This window comes from Typha latifolia, chromosome 9, assembly GCF_019914945.1.
Source record: "Typha latifolia isolate L0001 chromosome 9, TyphaL0001v2, whole genome shotgun sequence".
NCBI lineage: Eukaryota > Viridiplantae > Streptophyta > Magnoliopsida > Poales > Typhaceae > Typha > Typha latifolia.
The window spans coordinates 6,604,612-6,620,998 of record NC_133094.1 but is presented as its reverse complement, the minus strand read 5'-3'; the positions used below and the strand labels follow the sequence as shown (position 1 = coordinate 6,620,998).

The following is a 16,387-nucleotide window of genomic DNA, read 5'->3' as shown; positions in this document are numbered from 1 at the left end:
GATTATTGATTTCTTGCCTCTCTATCATCTATCTACCCTAATCTCCCTCCCTATACACCATCCTTCCACCTTTACCGTTGGTAAGGTTTCTCCTAACTTCTAATCTCCCTTGACTATCGAGCCACCCCTCTTCTTTGTGATCTTGACCACTTCATTCCCTTCGTTTATATTATTTAATCACATCCACCATCCACCTTCACCTCCATACCCATCCATAACCCGAACATCCACTCCACCCGTCACCACCACCATCACCTACGTTATTCCATGTTTTTGTCCTAGTTTTAGTTCAAATCTGCGAAGGGCATAAATGCTAAAGTTGTAGATCAGAACGTTATGAATCTAATCCACTTAGTTTCATAATTTTCTAACTACAAAATAATATCTGACGAATATTTTCCCACAATTGCATGGACTGATTTCTGTAATAAATTTAGATCTTAAGGAATTATTTCGTAGTCGACCTTTTAGTACAAGAACTGATCAATTTGGTCTCAGAGTCTATCAATTGGTATCAGAGTAGGCAAATCTTAGACCTCTATTAATGGTTGAAACAAGAAAGATGACATTAACAAGGAGACCTATGAAGAGCACACCGACAAGGGAAGACTCAATCCACGATGACCCTAACCGTGAGGCCGATTTCTTTGGAGCGATCACGGCAGGACTGAGTCAACCAATGTCCATGAGTGCAAATATGGATGAACTTAGGAGCATGTTCCACAGCCGAACTTTTGGTATAATAACTTATCAATTTGGTATCAGAGCTTATCAAAGTTGTATCAAAGCTTATCATATTGGTATCAAAGCCTATCATATTGGTATCAGAGTGTGCGTTCTCTATATTTGAGAACCTGATGCAGGCGTTCGCAAGGGTATTTGAACACGACCCCACTTGCGTTCGATCGCGACTTACATGAATTTTATTTTAATGAAAATAAACAACTAATACGGTAAGAAAAGAACGTAACTAAACGTATCAGGATGGTAGGCCGAACTGAAGTTCAATTAAGTCCCCTGCAATCTTAAAAACTCCTTCCAAAAGTCACTCATAAATACAAGATAATGATCCGAGACAATCGTGCATGGCATGCCATGTAACCGAGTAACATCTCTAAGCCACCGACTTGGCTGAAAATGGATGTGACAATGCTGAAAAGTGTGCATACTTGCTCGATTTGTCAACCACCATAAAGATAACAGAATAACTACATACCAGTAGAATACCCTCTATGAAATCCATAGAAATGTCTTCCCAAACTTGATCCAGTATAGGTAAAAACTATAGCAATCTAGTCGACTTCAATGTGGTTCCCACTTGATAAGATAGGTTACGCAACGATTCCTTCAAGATCTGGATGTATTATAGAAATCAGTCTGCATAACTGTGAAAAACTATTTGTCAAATATTCTCCTGTAGTCAGAAAATTATGAAACTAAGTGGATTAGATTTGTAACTCCTTGAATACAACTTTTATATTTACGCCCTTCATAGATTCAAACTTCAACTGGGACGAAAATACGGAATAACATGGGTGATGGTGGTGGTGACGGGTGGAAGTGGATGTTAGGGTTATGGATGGGTGTGGAGATGAAGGTGAATTGTGGATGTGGTTAAAGGATGTAGACGAAGGGAACGAAGTGGTCGATATCCCAAAAAAGAGGGGTGGCTCGACAATCGAGGGAGATTAGAAGTTAGGAGAAACCTTGCCAATGGTAGAGGTGGAAGGATGGTAAAGAGGGAGGAGGGAGATTAGGGTAGATAGATGATAGAGAGGCAAGAAATCAATAATCTAATAGCATAATGAAATTGGCTGCCATCCATATCTTCCTCCACACACTCCTCAACGGTCTCCTCATGGACCTTCTCTCGACACTCTCCATCATCAACTACCTCATCATCGTCCTCAGGACCATCGATACACATCACACTCCCGATCAGTTTAGAACACTGATGATCGCGGGTGAAACGCTCATCACATCAAAAGCAAAGACCCTTTGCTCTTCGCTCCTCCACCTAGGCAGGTGTGAGAGTTCGAACGGGAGGTCTAGTGCCTCCTCTAACGTTGGAAAAAGGTCTCAAAGGTGGTCGTGGTCTAGCAGTCGCAACTGCTATTTTTAAAACCATAGAATTTCCAATAGGCTTTCTAGTAGCAAACTGCCTATCTCGATTGTCTCAATTGGTTTTCGCTACCATCTTTAGAGCCCTATGCTTTTTTTCCATCCTCACGGCCTTCTCAAAGGCCTCCTCAAGAGTAGTAGGACATAGAGCACGAATATCCACTTGTATCTCCTCTCGCAGCCCTGAAATAAATGTACTCAACAATGTATGTTCAGGCCACGGTGGCTCACAATGACTACAAACTCTTTCAAACTCAGCTTGGTACTCCAATACGGTAATCCTTTAAACCATCTTACTTAATGTGGTAGCAAAATCCTCATATGCCGCTATGCCAAATTTGCGTGTAATCCTCTTACAAAAATCAGCCCATCCGATAAATTCACCACCACGAATAACCAATCTATGCCAATGCAATGCCGTTTCTTGGAGGTGAAAGCTTGGCATCTAGACTTTTGTATCTTTCGCTATACATTGATAATCAAAATATTGTTCAACTTGAAACACCCAATCTATTGGATCACCGCCTTGGAATTTTGGGAAGTCCAAGCGTGCGGTTCGTGAAAGATCCTTGGTTTAGGTCTAAACCTTTGTGCGGGTTGATCTCCTTCTCTAAATCCTTGAGCACGTCTATCACCATCTCCATAGGGATCAACCTCATCCTCATAGAAGTTAGAAGAAACCTTGCCAACGGTAGAGGTGAAAGGATGGTGAAGAGAGAGGAGGGAGATTAGGGTAGATAGATGATAGAGAGGCAAGAAATAAGTAATCCAATAGCATAATGAAGTTGGCTGCCATCCATATCTTCCTCCACACACTCCTCAACGGTCTCCTCATGGACCTCCTCTCGACACTCTCCATCATCAACTACCTCATCATCGTTCACAAGACCATCAATAAGCATCACACTCCCGATCGATTTAGAACACTGATGACCGAGGATGAAACCCTCATCACATCAAAAGCAAAGGCCCTTCGCTCTTCGCTCCCCCCCATCTAGCAACCAGCCATACCTAGAAGTTCCCTTTTGTCACCTCATCTAGTTTCAAGTACTAATCCATCCACCATACCCATAATCATCTCCCATAACCCTAACCACATATTCCACGTCCATCCTGCTATCTCCTAATCTTCGGTCATTGTTTCATATGTAACTTTCAATCTACTCGTTCGATCGACGAGATTCCTAACTTCCAGAGGAAAAATATATCCGAATCTCAGATCAATCCAACAGTTGGATCGAACCTAGTTATCTTCGTAAGTTCCATGCTAAATTCTGTTAAAATTATCAAATCGGATAGAAAATTATGTTCATCAAAGGCGACTGTTACACATCAATAAAGGAGTTCATGGCTTTTTAAAAGGAATTGAGCTGAAATTGAATATTCAAATGAAAAGTTAATCATGGGACTAGTTGGAGATTGTTTTTCATTGAGATAAATCTGCTAAATAAGCTCCTAACAAGCTTGTACGCAAAAGACTTGGTCCTCCAATCCTCAACTGCCAAAGACGTGGTCTTTTTTAGCCCAGCTACCAGGTAACATGGATTACCATCGAAGTATGCGCGTTAATCTATCATGCACTTCCATAAACAAACTGGTACATTACCCATTACGACTCGTACAACATACAGGTAACTCCCGTCTTATTCAACACAGGCACTCGCTCGTAATTACTTCTTTTATTAAACTGCTGATACCTTGAAAATAATACTGGTACTTTGAGAAAGAGATATAGATAGCTCATGCATAGTACGTGGCAGCGTTAATGAATTAATTAGCGCCTTCGAGCGGCAGTCTCCCTTTGAGCGTCGAAGTAGACGGCAGCGACAGGGAGGCCGAGATCGTTGTCGCGGGCAAAGCGGCGAGTGCTGAAGCCGTCTCTGGAGGGCGGGACACTCACTGCTTGCCTTCGCTTCTGCTGGAAGAGAACGAACACGAAGCGATGGATTCCTATGTTGGGCCTTGGGCTCTCGTAGCTCACCACCTCTTTTCCTGTATATATATATAATATACCCCACCAAGGACTATATATATTAGTTATTTCATACCCATATATAGAAGAAAAGCTTTGTACAAGAACTAAGATCAGTGAGAATGGCCCACCAAAAGAAATATCTGTTGTGCCAGGTATGTCGGTCACGATCCTGTAATTTGAATTGAAAAAGTTCCAGGATCAGATGTCTTCTCGAAGTGCAGGCAAATGAAATAAATGACACCAATATAGTACTGTATGTATTAACTAATTAAGATCCCAACATAGACTAGTTATGTGGCACTGCAGATAATAATTAAGAATAATACAGTTTGCAAAACCTAGTGGCTGTGGTTTAGTTGTAAGAATTCTACGTCGTGGCCGTCGAGACCTGGCCTCATAACCCAAAGCCACAGTTTTTCTATTTTTTTTAACACGAAAAAGGAATATTCTGATACTGTGAGCTAACTTCAATATTCCATATCCACTCTCTTTTTATTATCTAACTGGATGAATTCTCTCTTTAGTTCCGCAAGAATAAGGTCTCTCTTTGATAGTAATCCATCGTTATTTAGAACTATATAATTGTAGGTCGCATTGTCCTTTTGGAAAAAAAATACCTTAGCCTTAGCGGAGTCTACTCTTATACCTCTGGACCCAACAATGAAAATTAAAATCTAGCAAGTTTGTTAGTAAATGTTTAATCCCATAGTGCGAAGCTATAATAAAGTGTCGCCACACAGATTGAACGCGTTTTTCACTAGTGAGGTCCACTGTGCTAGTTTGACGAGGACAAATAAGGAAAAGTTTTGGATTTTAGGATGCTAAAATCGGTAAATACCGTCCCATTTGAAATAGGTTCTATAGCTATATTTATTTATTATATTTACACAAAAAGTTTATATTGATATAAGTTATCATGATTGTTCTTTATATATTAGTATAATATGTAATAATTATATTGAATATGATGTGAATTTAGTTGAAATAATAGTTTAAAAAATAATTAAAATATCCTTTGTAGTAGATGAGGAGAGGAGTAAAAGAGAAGAAAAAGAGAAAAGAGATAGAGAGAGATTAAAATGATAGTTTATTAAAATAATATTTTTTTAAATAAAATAATAATTAGTAAATATAAAAGTATGGAAGAAAAGATAAGAAAAAAATAGAAGTATTGAGATAAGTAGCTATTTACTTATTACACTAATATAAAGAGACTTGTACGGAAAAAATTCTAAAAATCTAATTGTAAAAGTAAACTTAAAAAAGTTTCTTATCAAGTAGAGACTTCTATTATTATTATTTTTAATTATCAATAATAAGAAGCGCATACAGTTGCTCGGGCTTGGGGTCGCCTCCAACCCCTGGCTGAACCCTCTAGAGAATAAATTAGGCTCGTTTTCTCAACAAAAAAAAAAAAATTGGCCCATTCATTCATGTAATAGATTTGGACCTCGCTTTCTCTCTCAATTCATCTACAACATCGATTGCATGAATCTAATGCAATTGACTGACGCTATGTGAGAAGCTTACTGGCTGTCTTCAAACAGGAAAGCTACCAGGTTCGTCAATTATATATCAAGATAAAATATTTAGTAATTTTATATTATTGAATATGTCTTTGGATTGATTAATGTTTAGCTGGAAGTGAAATGTATGAGCCCCGTCTCTTTCTCCACTTTGGGATAAACTTTAATTTTGCAATTTCGAGGCCTAAGCAATAGTTAAAAAGTATCAAATTTGTTTCACAAAGTTCTAAAATAAAGTTTATATATATATATATATATATATATTAGTAAACGATAGTTGATAGTTGATTTTGATTTTGATTTTTTATTCAATTGATAAGGTAGACCTACTAGGGTTCAAACTAGGAACGTTCTCTAAAATCAAATTAAATGAACGATTGCTCAAAAAGCTCGGGCTATTAAAGAAAGATAATTTTAATCTTTCATATCCTAACACTCTTTCTTTTATGAGGAGAAAGAAAGCCCTTTTAGGGATTACCAGTGTAGATGTTCCCTGAGGTATGGATCACTTGGGCCCGGTACATCTGGATCTGTCATCACCTGTAATTTTGAGGTTACGCATTTTTTAATAGAACTTAAAAAGAAGGGACGCATGACATGGAAAGCAATAGAAACAGCTAGGAGTTAAATTTAATTTTGAGGCATACTAGTGTGAAGAAAGTCCTGAGATCACCCCCTTGGACCTCAACCTTTGGTTTGGATGCCACTGCAGAAGGGTAGAACTCGTGACCATTGCAAACCAGTTTGTTGGAGTTGTAAGTCACAATCATCTTCACGCTTGGGTTGAATGAGTCAATAACTTCTCCAATCACTCTCCCAACAGTGAGCGGATCTGATGATCTTGCCATCGCTCCAAGTGTTGGAAGCTAAATGGAAACAGAAGCTTAAGAGAGTCTTTTAGTTTGGTTAGAGAAAGGCTTGTTGCTTGGAGTTGAACTGGAAGCTTAAGCCTCTATTTATAGGAGGAGAAACTTACATATTTCCACTTCAAGGAGAATGTGGAGTCGTTAGAAGATGAGATCAAAATTATAAAGGTCACACCATGTGCTTTACGTGGCTTCGCTGTCCTCAAAACAATCATGAGAAGTGTAGATTAAAGGGGTATTTAATTTGTATGGGTAAATGAGATATATCACTTTTCGTGTCACTTTTGATGGACCCACTGAGGGTCCGGCTTGATATTTAAGAGGATGCATATATAATAACGGGAATTTTGTGTTAGCTTCAGTTGTATTTACGGTAGACGTCGAGCGTCTTCAGTACTGGTATTGCAAAGGATGTAGATCGAAGTACCCCATAGTACGGAGAGGCAATCTTAGGCGAATTCATATTTACATGAGTTTGGTATTACATCATTTGCATAGACATGTTGTACTTAAATATATCAACCTAGATGTGACTTTAACATTGCCTGATTAACTTAAATCGGTTGAATTAGGTTAAGTGAGACTATAGTGAATAAACAAACTCCTTTAATAGTCATGTTTGACGTGTTATCCACTAATGACAACATTTATGCTATACTCAAATTCGTTTAAACACCATGGATCGATTCGTATAGAAAATTAGCACTCTTTAAAATGAGGCATCTTAGTGAGCTACTGTTCCGATGAGTTAAAAAATATAAGTTCTTCTGAGGGAAGCGTTAAAAAGAAATAAGTTGCGTGGCTGTTCACGTGAAAAACTTTCCAAACTTTGGTGCAGGCAGTGCTTTCCTTTACCATTTTGAGAAAAAACCATGGACACCCACCAATCAGGGCGGTGCTTTTTCTCTGAACTTTGTATTCTTTTCTGAACAAATGAACTCTTCTGCTAGGTGCATGCTTAATTGTAGCACTCATGACCAGTACTGGAAGAGAGATTTAGACACTCTAATTTGTTGCACTTGTGAAGCTTTTCCTGTTATGGCAAAGGAAGCAATTCTTGAGTTGGGTGTGGTGCTTCTTGTCCCTTCCTAATCTGCGTTGCCATTAAAGGAACTTGCTGGTAGTAGCAATATTCTTTTTGTGAGTTGGAGGCGAATAAAGGGGAGAGAGAGAGAGTAACTAATAGTGGCCAGGTGTCATCTCTAGGAAAGAGATACACTTATTCCAAATTTAGTAATAAAAGGTAGAGCAGTTCCTTGTGTTGGTGTGCATAATTATATTACTCTTTTAGCCTCTTCATGAACCATGATCAACTAAGTGCTGCTTGATTCGAAGATGCCAGTTTCGTAAACTTGTCTTGTTATAGCCAAAAGCTATGCTTTAGTCATTTAATAGATGTGTTATGAAGGAGCCTTTTTTTTGGCACTAAATTCGAATCTCCTATGCAGTTGAATTCTTCCTGTGGAACCTGCTCCTTTCTTCTACTTCAGTCATTTACTCTTGTTAGCACTTGCTATTTTAGTAAGTCATAGACTTGGCTACCTACTAATTATAGACTCGAGTTGTTACTTTGTTTATTAGGTCTAGTCAAGCCTATTAATTATTCTAGTCAAGTCATGAGATGTAAATATCACTTGGTTAAGTCAAGTTACTTAAGTCAACTTAGTCCTAATTCGAGTCGGTTTAGAGTTAGCCTCTATATATATATGGAGTGCAACACTAATTTTATTCATCAAGGATTATTTGGCTTTGTCCCTTGCCTCCCTTATCTCTCCCCTCTCAACTTGGTTGTGAGCTGCACCTCCTCCCTCCTCCCTCCTGCCTCTTAGTCAACCACTGCTTCCTCTTCTGCCGGATCGGTCTCGTCTAGTGATACACTTAGTTAAGATCTTTTCTTATTATATTAGTTGTTTATTTTTATTAAAATAAAATTTATGTAAGTCACATTCAAACACAGGAGGGGTTGTGTTCGAATGCCCTTGCGAATGCTTGCATCAAGTTCACAAATATAGAAAATGCATATTGTGCGTTCGAACGCGGTCGGACGAGTTCGAACGCCTGCATCGCGTTCGCACATACAAAGAACGTCTTTTGGTGCGTTCGAACGCGATTAGGTGCGTTCGACGCGATCGACGGGAATCCTCTAGAATTAAGGTTATATATCATTTTAGGACTTGTTGGCTAGCCTCTATAAATATGTGCATGGCAGCTAACTTCATAATACTATTGGAATATTAATTTTTTGCCTCTCTATCATCTATCTACCCTAATCTCCCTCCTCCCTCTTCACCATCCTTCCACTTCTACCGTTGGCAAGGTTTCTCCTAATTTCTAATTTCCCTCGACTGTCGAGTCACCCCTCTTCTTATGAAGGTATGTGTTGGTATTTTTTGACGATATTTTGGTGTATAGTAGGACTGAATTGGAGCATTGGCGGAATTTGGAGGATGTGCTGAATTTGTTGAAGCAAAACCAATTGAAGATCAAAAAGACCAAGTGCCTATGGGGAGGCAACATCATTTCAGCAGATGGTGTGGCGGCGGATCCTCAAAAGATTGCATGTATGACCGCTTGGCCTATTCCTACTACTACCACCGGATTGAGAAAATTTTTAGGGCTGACAGGATATTATCATCAATTCTTCGCCAGATATGGCAAGATCGCTGCTCATCTTACTTCTTTGTTGAAGAAGGACTCATTTAGATGGACGGATAAAGCCCACTTTAGCCTTTGAAACACTAAAATCAACAATGATGACGGCGCCCGTTCTAGCGCTACCGGACTTCACCAAAGAGTTTATTGTGGAATATGATGTGTTGGGTGTTGGCATAGGAGCTATACTAATACAAGGAGGACATCCCATTGTGATACATTTAGTTAGGATCTTTTCTTACTACATTAGTTATTTATTTTAATTAAAATAAAATTCTTGTAAGTCGCGTTCGAATGCAAGTGGGGTGTGTTCGAACTCCTTTGTGAACGCCTGCATTAGGTTCAAAAATACAGAGAACGCATATTGTCTGTTCGAACGCAGTCGGGCAAGTTCGAACGCCTGCATCGCGTTCGCACATACATAGAACGTCTTTTGTGCGTTCGAACGTGATCGGCGGGAATTCTCTAGAACTAGGGTTACATATTGTTTTAGGACTTGTTTGCTTGCCTTTATAAATATGTGGATGGCAGCCAACTTCATTATGCTATTGGATTATTGATTTCTTGCCTCCTATCTTCTCTCTAGACTTCTCCTTCCGTCTTCACCATTCTTTCACCTCTATAGTTGGTAAGGTTTCTCATAATTTCTAATCTCTCTAGGCTTCCTCCCTCTTCTTTGGGATCTCGACAACTTCGTTCCCTACGTCTACTTCCCTTAATCACATCCACTATCCATCTTCACCTCCATACCCATCCATAACCCTAACATCCACTCCACCCGTCACCACTACCATCACCCACATTATTCCGTATTTTCGTCTCTACTACAGTTCAAATCTGTGAAGGGCATAAGTACGAAAGTTGTAGATCAGGAAGTTACGGATCTAATCCAATTAGTTTTGTAATTTGCTGACTAACGGAGAATATCTGACGAATATTTTTTCACAGTTGCACAGAATGATTCATATAATACATTCAGATTTTGAAGGAATCGTAGCATAGCCTATCTTTGGTTCCAAATCTTATCAAAGTGGTATCAGAGCTGAACATTTGGTATCAAAGCTTATCAAAATGATATCAGAGCCTATCACAAAGTCTTTTTTAGTAAGACTTTGTCATAAAAATCTCAGTAATTATCAACTTATGAGAGAGAGATGTTAACAATTCTGCATGTGGTGACAAAACGGAGGCCTTATTTGATCGATAGACGATTCATTATACGAACCGATCAAAGGAGCCTTCCATAAATTATGAGACAACGTATACACACTCCGGCACAGCAAAGATGGGTCATAAAATTGTTCGGGTATAATTATAAAATTCAATACAAGAAGGGAACGGAAAATAGAGCGACGAATGCACTATCGCGCCAACCTGATACCGCCGAGCTTGCAGCCTATTCATCTCCTATCTTTTCCTTCCTTGACGAGCTGAGGTATGGATGTACATCTGACCCAGATGTTTTGAGATTGTTGCAAGAGGTGTTGGATGATCCGGAGTGCCATCCAGAGTTGGAGAATCGAGACGGTCTGATGCTAGACTACGGATGCATTCGGGTGCTCACAAATGATGGATTACAGCAGAAATTGTTAGAGCACTTCCACCAAACTCAAGAGGCTGGTCATGAGGGTGTCTTGAGGACCTATAGGAGGATATCTCAGAGTTGCACATGGCTAGGATTGAGGTGGGATATGAGGAGTTTTGTCCGTGCTTGCGAAGTCTGTCAAAGGGCTAAGATAACCACATTGAAACCGACCGAATTATTACAGCCTTTACCTATATCGGCTCGTGTTTGGGAAGACTATTAGAGCTCTAATATCAATTGATAGGCTATGATACCAATTTGATAAGCTCTGATACAACTTGATAGGCTCTGATACCAAATTGATGGGCTCTATTACCAAATGATAAGCTCTGATGCCACTTTGATGAGTTCTTGCACCAAAAGATCGGGTTCGGAATAATTTAAAAGATCTGAATTTATTGTAGGAAGCAGTCCCCGCAACCGTGGAAAACCATTCATCAGATATTCTCTATAGTTAAAAAATTATGAAACCAATTGGGTTAGATCTGTAACTTCCTGATCTACAACTTTTGTATTTATGCCCTTCACAGATTCGAACTGTAGTAGGGACGAAAATACAAAAGAATGTGAGTGATGGTGATGGTGACGGGTGGAATGGATGTTAAGGTTATTGAGGGATATGGAGATGAAGGTGGATTGTGGATGTGATTTAGGGATATAAATGAAGGGAACGAAGTGGTCGATAGTCGAGGGAGAATAGAATTTAGGAGAAACCTTGCCAACGGTAGAGGTGGAAGGTTGGTGAAGAGGGAGGAAGAGAAGTCTAGAGAGAAGATAAGAGGCAAAAAATCAATAATCCAATAGCATAATAAAGTTGGTTGCCATCCACATATTTATAGAGGCTAGCCAACAAGTCCTAAAACAATATGAAACCCTAGTTCTAGAGGATTCCCATCGATCGTGTTCAAATGCGCCTGATCGTGTTCAAACGCACTCAAAAAGACCCTTCTCTGAATTTGCGAACGCGACACAGGCATTCGAACGCGGGCATTCGCAAGGCGTTTGCAAGGTGTTCACAAGGCATTCAAACACGGGTGTTCACAAGGCAATCACAAGGCATTCACAAGGGCGTTCGAATAAGACTTCACTTACGTTCGAACACGACCTACAAGAATTTTATTTTAATAAAAATAAGCACCTAATATAATAAGAAAAGATCCTAACTAAGTGTATCAGCGACATTTCTATGGACTTCATAGAGGGTCTTCCGCTAGTACGTTTCTTATTCTGTTATCGTTGTGGTGTTTGACAGATTGAGCAAGTATGCACACTTTTCAGCATTGTCACATCCGTTTTTAGCCAAATTGGTGGCTGAAATTTTTGTTAGAGATGTTGCTCGATTACATGGCATGCCATGCACGATTGCATGCTCATCTTAAACTTGCTCAAAACTGTATGAAGCAAGTTTATGATCGTAGCTATAGGGAGCAAGAGTTCAACATCAGCAGTTGGGTGTTTGTGAGGGTGCAACCATATCGACAGGTGACCTTGCGTCCGATGCGTAACCTAAAGTTAGCTCATTTCTACTTTAGTCTATTTCGGGTGTTGGAGTGTATTAGTCCGGTTGCATATCGTTCGGAGTTGCCGGAGAGGTCGAGAGTGCATCCTGTCTTTCATGTTTCATTGCTGAGGGAGTGAATTGAAGATCATGAGGCCGTTGGATCGGTTCTACTGGAGCCATTGGAGGAGATAGAGATCGTAAAGCCAGTTTGTGTACTTACTAGGCGCTGACGATGACAAGGTAATAGATTGGAGATGGAGAGTGTAGTTAAGTGCCTTAGCAAACCATCCGATGAGACTGACATAGGAGTGGGGGAAGCGTGATGGGCTGATACACTTAGTTAGGATCTTTTCTAATTACATAAGTTATTTATTTTTATTAAAATAAAATTCATGTAAGTCGCATTCAAACGCAGGAGGGGTCGCGTTCGAATGCCCTTGCGAATGTCTGCATTAAGTTCAGAAATACAAAGAACGAATATTGTGCGTTCAAATGCGGTTGGGCGAGTTTGAATGCCCGCGTTCGAACGCCTGCATCGCGTTCGCACATACAAAGAATGTCTTTTGGTGCGTTCAAACGCGATTGGGCGCGTTCGAACACAATCGGCTGGAATCCTCTAGAATTAGTGTTACATATCATTTTAGGACTTATTTCTAGTCTCTATAAATATGTGGATGGCAGCCAACTTCATGATGCTATTAGAATATTAATTTCTTGCCTCTAGAATTTCTAATCTCACTCGACTGTCGGGTCACCCCTCTTCTTTGGAATCTCGACCACTTCGTTCCCTTCATCTACATCCTTTAACCACATCCACAATCCACCTTCATCTCCATACCTATCCATAACCCTAACATCCACTCCACTCGTCACCACCACCATCACCCACGTTATTCTGTATTTTCGTCCTTGTTTTAGTTTGAATCTGCGAAGGGCGTAGATACAAAATTTTTAGATCAAAAGATACAGATCTAACCCAATTGATTTCGTAATTTTTTGACTACCAGAAAATATCTGACAAATATTTTCCCCCAGTTGCGTTGACTAATTCTTGTAATACATCCAGATCTCGAAGGAATTGTTGTGTAACCTATCTTTAGTTCGAGAACCTAACATCTAGCTTATAATCACCTTATTCTCTCTCTCAAATTCTTCTTTTCTCTCTCTTCCTTAATTACAATCAAGGAGAACTTAAGCTTCCACATTAAGACAATCGTTAAAGGACCTTAAAGGTGCAATTCGATTCTACCGTGAAACCTAGGTTGCATCAATCTGGTATCAAAGCTTCGATTTTGTGGCCTAATGACTACCACAAGATCCATGATAGCACAACAAGTGACAAATCAACCTGCACTAATTAGGGTTCCTTCTCTACTACATCCACGAGATCCATTAGTAGACCACGCGGAGGTACTGTAGTTCATGTCAAGCATAACACAAATATTGGGGATGTTGAATGCAATCATGGACATCTCGTGATGACTTCCCACTGCCTCATCTGAACCCACCATCATTTGGCCGACTCACATAAATACCACACCGACCTTATAGATCGATGCCATCGAATAGGATAAAGCCACGACACTGGTAGCTAATCCCACACAAATAGTGAACCATGGAGTGCCACCACCATTTACTACCTTTCCAGACTAGTGTGCACCACCACCGGCTAGTGCGCTTCGTCGAAGAAGAGGATTGACACTTTGAGGATGATGTTGATCCCTTCAGAGATGGTGATGGGCGAGCTGATACACTTAGTTAGGATATTTTCTTATTGTATTCGTTGTTTATTTTCATTAAAATAAAATTCCTGTAGGTCGCGTTCGAACGCAGGAGGGGTCACGTTCGAACGCTCTTGCGAACGCTTGTATCAGGTTCGCAAATACAGAGAACGCATATTGTGCATTCGAATGCGGTTGGGCGAGTTCGAACACCCGCGTTCGAACGTCTACATCGCGTTTGCACATACAGAGATGGGAATTTTTGGGTGCGTTTGAATGCGATCGGGCGCATTCGAACGCGAGCCGATCGCATTCGAACGCGATCGACGGAAATCCTCTAGAATTAGGGTTTCATATTGTTTTAGGACTAGTTGGCTAGCCTCTATAAATATATGGATGGCAGCCAACTTTAGAATGCTATTGGATTATTGATTTTTTGCCTCCTATCTTCTTTCTAGACTCTCTCCCTCATCCCTCTTCACCATCCTTCCACCTCTACCTTGCCAAGGTTTCTCCTAATTTCTAATCTCCCTTGTCTGTCAAGTCACCCCTCTTCTTTGGGATCTCGATCACTTTGTTCCCTTCGTCTACATCCCTTAACAACATCCACTATCCACCTTCATCTCCATACCCTTCCATAACCCTAGCATCCACTCCACCCGTCACCATCACCGTCACCCACATTATTCCATGTTTTAATCTCTGTTGTAGATCGAATCTGTGAAGGGCATAAGTATGAAAGTTGTAGATCAGGAAGTTTTGAATCTAATCCAATTGACTTAGTAATTTTCTGACTATAGGAGAATATCCGATGAATATTTTTCCACGATTGCGCGGACTGCTTTTTGCAATAAATTCAGATCTTAAGGAATTATTCCGTAGCCAACCTTTTAGTACAAGAACCCATCAATTTGGTATCAGAGTTTATCATTTGGTATTAGAGCCAGGGCGAACCTAAGACCTCCATTAATGGTTGAAACAAGGAAGATGACATCAACAAAGAGACCTATGGAGAGCACACCAACAAGGGAAGACTCAATCCACGATGACCCTAACCGTGAGGCTAATTCCTTTGGAGCGACTATGGCAGAACCGAGTCAACCAACGTCCATGGGTGCGAATATGGATGAACTTAGGGGCATGTTCTAAATATTGTTGCATAGAGTTGACACAATGCAAAAGGATCACAATGAATTCAAGGAATATGTCGTGAACCGATTGGGTTCGTCATCTCCTTGATGACGATCGGAGTTTCAAGAAGGACCAGCGGTGGGACCTCATCGAACCAATACCCCACAGGTCCAGGTGTGTCATGTGAATGTTAATGATCCCCTCTTACCTATGTCTACACATCATCCCTCACCTCCGTTACAAAATTCAAGACTGGCGGTGGTGGAACCTGAGAGGCGTGCGGCACCGGTGCGCTTCGTCGATGAGGAGGATTGGCATTTTGAGGATGAGGTTGATCCCTATAGAGATGGTGATGGACGTGCTCGAGGATTTAGAGAAGGTGATCAACATGCACTAAGGTTTAGACCTGAACCAAGGATCTATCGCGAACCTGATAATGCTATTCAGGGGAGAACCGCACACTTGAACTTTCCAAAATTATAAGGCGGTGATCCAACGGATTGGGTGTTTTAAGTTGAATAATATTTTGATTATCAAGGTACACCGGAAGATGGAAAAGTTCAGATGGCAAGCTTTCACCTCCAAGGAATATCATTGCATTGGTATAGATCGGTTATTTATGGTGGTGGATTTATCAGATGTGCTGATTTTTGTAGGAGGATTACACGTAAATTTGGGACAACGACATATGAAAATTTTGCTGCCACATTAAGCAAGATGGTTCAGAGGACGACCGTATCGGAGTACCAAGCCGAGTTTGAAAGAGTTAATAGTCATTGTGAGCCACCGTGATCCGAACAGACATTGATGAATACATTTATTTCAGGGCTACGAGATGAGATACAAGCGAATGTTCGTGCTCTATGTCCTACTACTCTTGAGGAGGCATTTGAGAAGGCTATGAGGATGGAACAAAAGCACAGGGCTCTAAAGATGTTCTTAAGGGGGATGATGAGGTTGTTGATGATGGAGAGTGTCTAGAGGAGGTCCATGAGGAGGCATTGTGGAGGGCGTGGAGGAAGACATCCAAGCTGAAATATCAATGCATGCATATTAGGGTACTTCCGCGCTGAGGACATTACAGGTGGACGGACTCATTAGAAATCATTGTGGGCACATCCTCATCGATTTAGGGAGTACATACAACTTTCTAGACGAGAGGTTAGTGAGGAGATTGGGTTTGGATGCCAAACCGACCACGGGATTTAACGTTGCTATTGGAGACAGCATAAAGCTTAGGGCGGAGAGCTTGTGTCGCCGGGTCGGTATACGGGTACAAGGACACGATATCAATGTGGACTTGTATCCG

The 16,387-nt window shown here is 40.5% G+C and overlaps 1 protein-coding gene across 1 annotated transcript; it reads right to left on the bottom strand.

Moving 5' to 3' along the window:
- Window positions 1-3,669: 3,669 nt before the first annotated feature.
- LOC140795364 (CEN-like protein 2) lies at window positions 3,670-6,551 on the bottom strand. Its single transcript, XM_073147882.1, has 4 exons — window positions 6,270-6,551; window positions 6,101-6,162; window positions 4,225-4,265; window positions 3,670-4,113 (listed from the first exon to the last, which is right to left on the bottom strand). Exons 1-4 carry the CDS (start codon window positions 6,468-6,470, stop codon window positions 3,896-3,898), a joined length of 522 nt encoding a protein of 173 aa, XP_073003983.1. The 5' UTR covers window positions 6,471-6,551; the 3' UTR covers window positions 3,670-3,895.
- Between the last annotated feature and the right edge of the window lie 9,836 nt (window positions 6,552-16,387).